Source organism: Dioscorea cayenensis, chromosome 17, assembly GCF_009730915.1.
Source record: "Dioscorea cayenensis subsp. rotundata cultivar TDr96_F1 chromosome 17, TDr96_F1_v2_PseudoChromosome.rev07_lg8_w22 25.fasta, whole genome shotgun sequence".
Taxonomy (NCBI): Eukaryota; Viridiplantae; Streptophyta; class Magnoliopsida; order Dioscoreales; family Dioscoreaceae; genus Dioscorea; species Dioscorea cayenensis.
This window is the reverse complement of record NC_052487.1, coordinates 19,523,518-19,526,386: the sequence shown is the minus strand read 5'-3', so window position 1 is coordinate 19,526,386 and position 2,869 is coordinate 19,523,518. Positions and strand designations below refer to the sequence as shown.

Here is a 2,869-nt window from a genome sequence, read left to right as displayed (position 1 = left end):
GAATACTCCAACAATAAGCAAAAATAACAGCACCAGACATAAGCAAAAAAACATACTTAGATTTGCATGGTAAATGTATATTTCTGCCAAACTTGTTAGAAAGGACATGGCATTGAATTTCACCAGTGAACTGCCAACCAACTCCCTTATTTACTTTTACTCCCCCCCACACTCCAACATCAAGTGCCCACTGGCTCACAAATTAACAATTACTTCTGTTCACCTTTTGAAATGAAGTACCACCATCTCTTACCACCTCTCTTCATCCTCATCATCACCATCTTTCTTCCTCTCTATATCCAAACCAAATAGCATCAACACACTCAAACAAACACAATGGAGACTAACCTAAAGAACCATGCCTTCTCTCTTCTCATCCATTCCCTCCATACCTTCATTCTCTTGGCATGCATTACTAGTGAGACCTACATCTTCATTAACAAATACCATCCTCTCCACCATCTCATCCCTCTCTTCTTCATCCTTGTCTTCCCAAACCTATCCAAACCCTCCTCCCAAGTGTTCCTTTTAGACTTCTCTTGTCTAAAACCATCTCCAAGTCTCAGAGTTCCATCAGCAGCTCTAATGGAACATCTTTCCATGATTGAAGGCTTTGACCAAGAGAGCTTATCCTTCTTGTCTAAAGTCACCTCTTCTTCTGGCCTTGGAGAAGAAACCTACTTCCCTCCTTCACTCCGTCACCTTCCTCCAAGAACTGACCATAAGAACTGCATTCAAGAAGCTCATATGCTCTTCTTCCCCATCCTTCAAGACTTGTTCTCTAAAACCAGGATATCTCCTCAAGAAATAGACATCCTTGTGCTTAACTGCAGTGCCTTCTGTTCCTCTCCCTCACTCTCCTCCATCATTGTCAACCGTTTTGCAATGCGGGATAATGTGAAGACCTTCAACCTCTCCGGCATGGGCTGCAGCGCCGGTGTAATCAGCATTGACATTGCAAGAACTCTCCTCCAACTCAACCGTGGATCATTCGCTCTGATAATCAGCACTGAAGTTCTTTCCACTGGTTGGTACTCCGGCAAAGATCAACGTAAGCTTCTGCTCAACTGTGTCTTCCGTTCCGGCAGTGCTGCCGTGCTTCTCACCAACAAAAAGGTAAAAAATTTGAAGTACAAGCTGCTTCACTTGGTGAGAACTCAAAGAGCATTTGATGACACTGGTTACCATTCAGCCATAAGAGAAGAAGACTCCAAAGGAATCACCGGAGTCTCCATTGAACGCAATTTACTGCATGTGGCCAGAGACTTACTACGTTCTCACGTCATAATTCTCGGTAAAATCATACTACCATTTAGAGAAAGAGCTAAGTACGTGATCATGGTGTTAATATTTAAGGTTGTTTCATCTGACAAGAAGAGAAGTCCGGTGCCGGAATTCAGGGCTGCAGTGAAGCACTTCTGCATGCCAGCTTCAGGGAGGGGGATGATAAAGGAGATGGGGAAAGGATTGGGATTGGGAGAAAGGGAGATTGAGGCTGCATTGATGACTTTCCGGAGATTTGGGAACCAATCATCATCGTCCATGTGGTATCAACTTGGGTATATGGAAGGGAAACAAAGGATTAGGAAGGGTGACAAGGTTTGGCAGTTGGGAATGGGGACTGGACCCAAGTGTAACAGTGTGGTTTGGGAATGTTTGAGGGTGATTAAAGGAGAGGAATTAGGTCAAAAGGACCATGGGAGAGATTGATCAATGGATGATGGTGTGGGTGGTTGGTGTATGTATGTTCTTGTGTGGATTTGGTGATCACGTTGCTTGATTTATTTCATGTCTGTGTCATAATAATTTGACCGTGGTGCTGTTTGTGAATTGAAGTTGAGAGAGTGCATAATTAATATTTATTGTTTTTTTTTTCCATGCTATCACTTGTTTTTCTATAATTTATCTGGTTCAAATCATCTTTAGATTAATAGTGTTATTAAATTTTTATATTATATTTTTTTAAATAATATATATACTTTTTGATAAGATCGACATGTAATTAAATTACTGTAGATCAAGAGTTCAGCACCAATGCCGTGAAGTATAACTAATTAGTTTTTAAAATAAACTTTATTGATTACAACAGATAAAATTGAAAAAGTTATTTATAATACTTATAGAATTTTTTAAATAATAATTAATTAAAAAATCTCTAATGACATGTAATTTGAACCAAAAGGGGTATAATGCATGCAATAATAAGATTTATCAATGAGAATTAATAAATGTGATGTGTGGGGAGGAAATAAATTGACTTAGTGGTAATGTATTTGCAGTAGTAAAGTTGTTTATGTTTATGAGGCTTTAAAATTGATCATTTAAATGAATTATCAATAAAAATTTTATAAAATCAATTGGGGTTATTAATTACGTCGAATGATGTTAGTGGAATGGAACCTATGATTAAAAAAAAAAAAAAGATCAAGACCACCTCACATTAACGTACTTAGCAATTCATTCCCCCTTTAATTTACGTAGTCAGTAATTTTTTTTATTTTTTATTTTTTGATAAAAGTGGATAAGAGTAGTCAGCAATTCATTGCCCTTTTAATTCAAAGGTGGAGATTCCCAATTTTACATGTGGCTTATTCATTTGTTTCTTAAATAAAAAATGATGAAAATAGATGATATTAAGATTTGTCTCCAAGCTTAAATGTGGGGAAGGAAATAAAGTAACTTCTTGTAAAGCACCTCTGAGGTTGTTTATGTTTGTTTGACTTGTTTAAGAATATCCATTTAACTATCCACTTATTTCAAAAAAAAAGAATATCCATTTAACTTGAATTATTAGTGAAAATTTTATAAGTTTCAGATGAATGGAGGCAAACTTGAGTTAATATATTAATTAGTTCAAATCGTTACAAAC

The 2,869-nt window shown here is 36.9% G+C and overlaps 1 protein-coding gene across 1 annotated transcript; it reads left to right on the top strand.

The window, feature by feature from the left end:
• Window positions 1–336: 336 nt before the first annotated feature.
• Window positions 337–1,710, top strand: LOC120281224 (3-ketoacyl-CoA synthase 5-like). Its single transcript, XM_039288101.1, has one exon. The coding sequence runs from the start codon at window positions 337–339 to the stop codon at window positions 1,708–1,710; it is 1,374 nt and encodes a 457-aa protein (XP_039144035.1).
• Window positions 1,711–2,869: the final 1,159 nt, after the last annotated feature.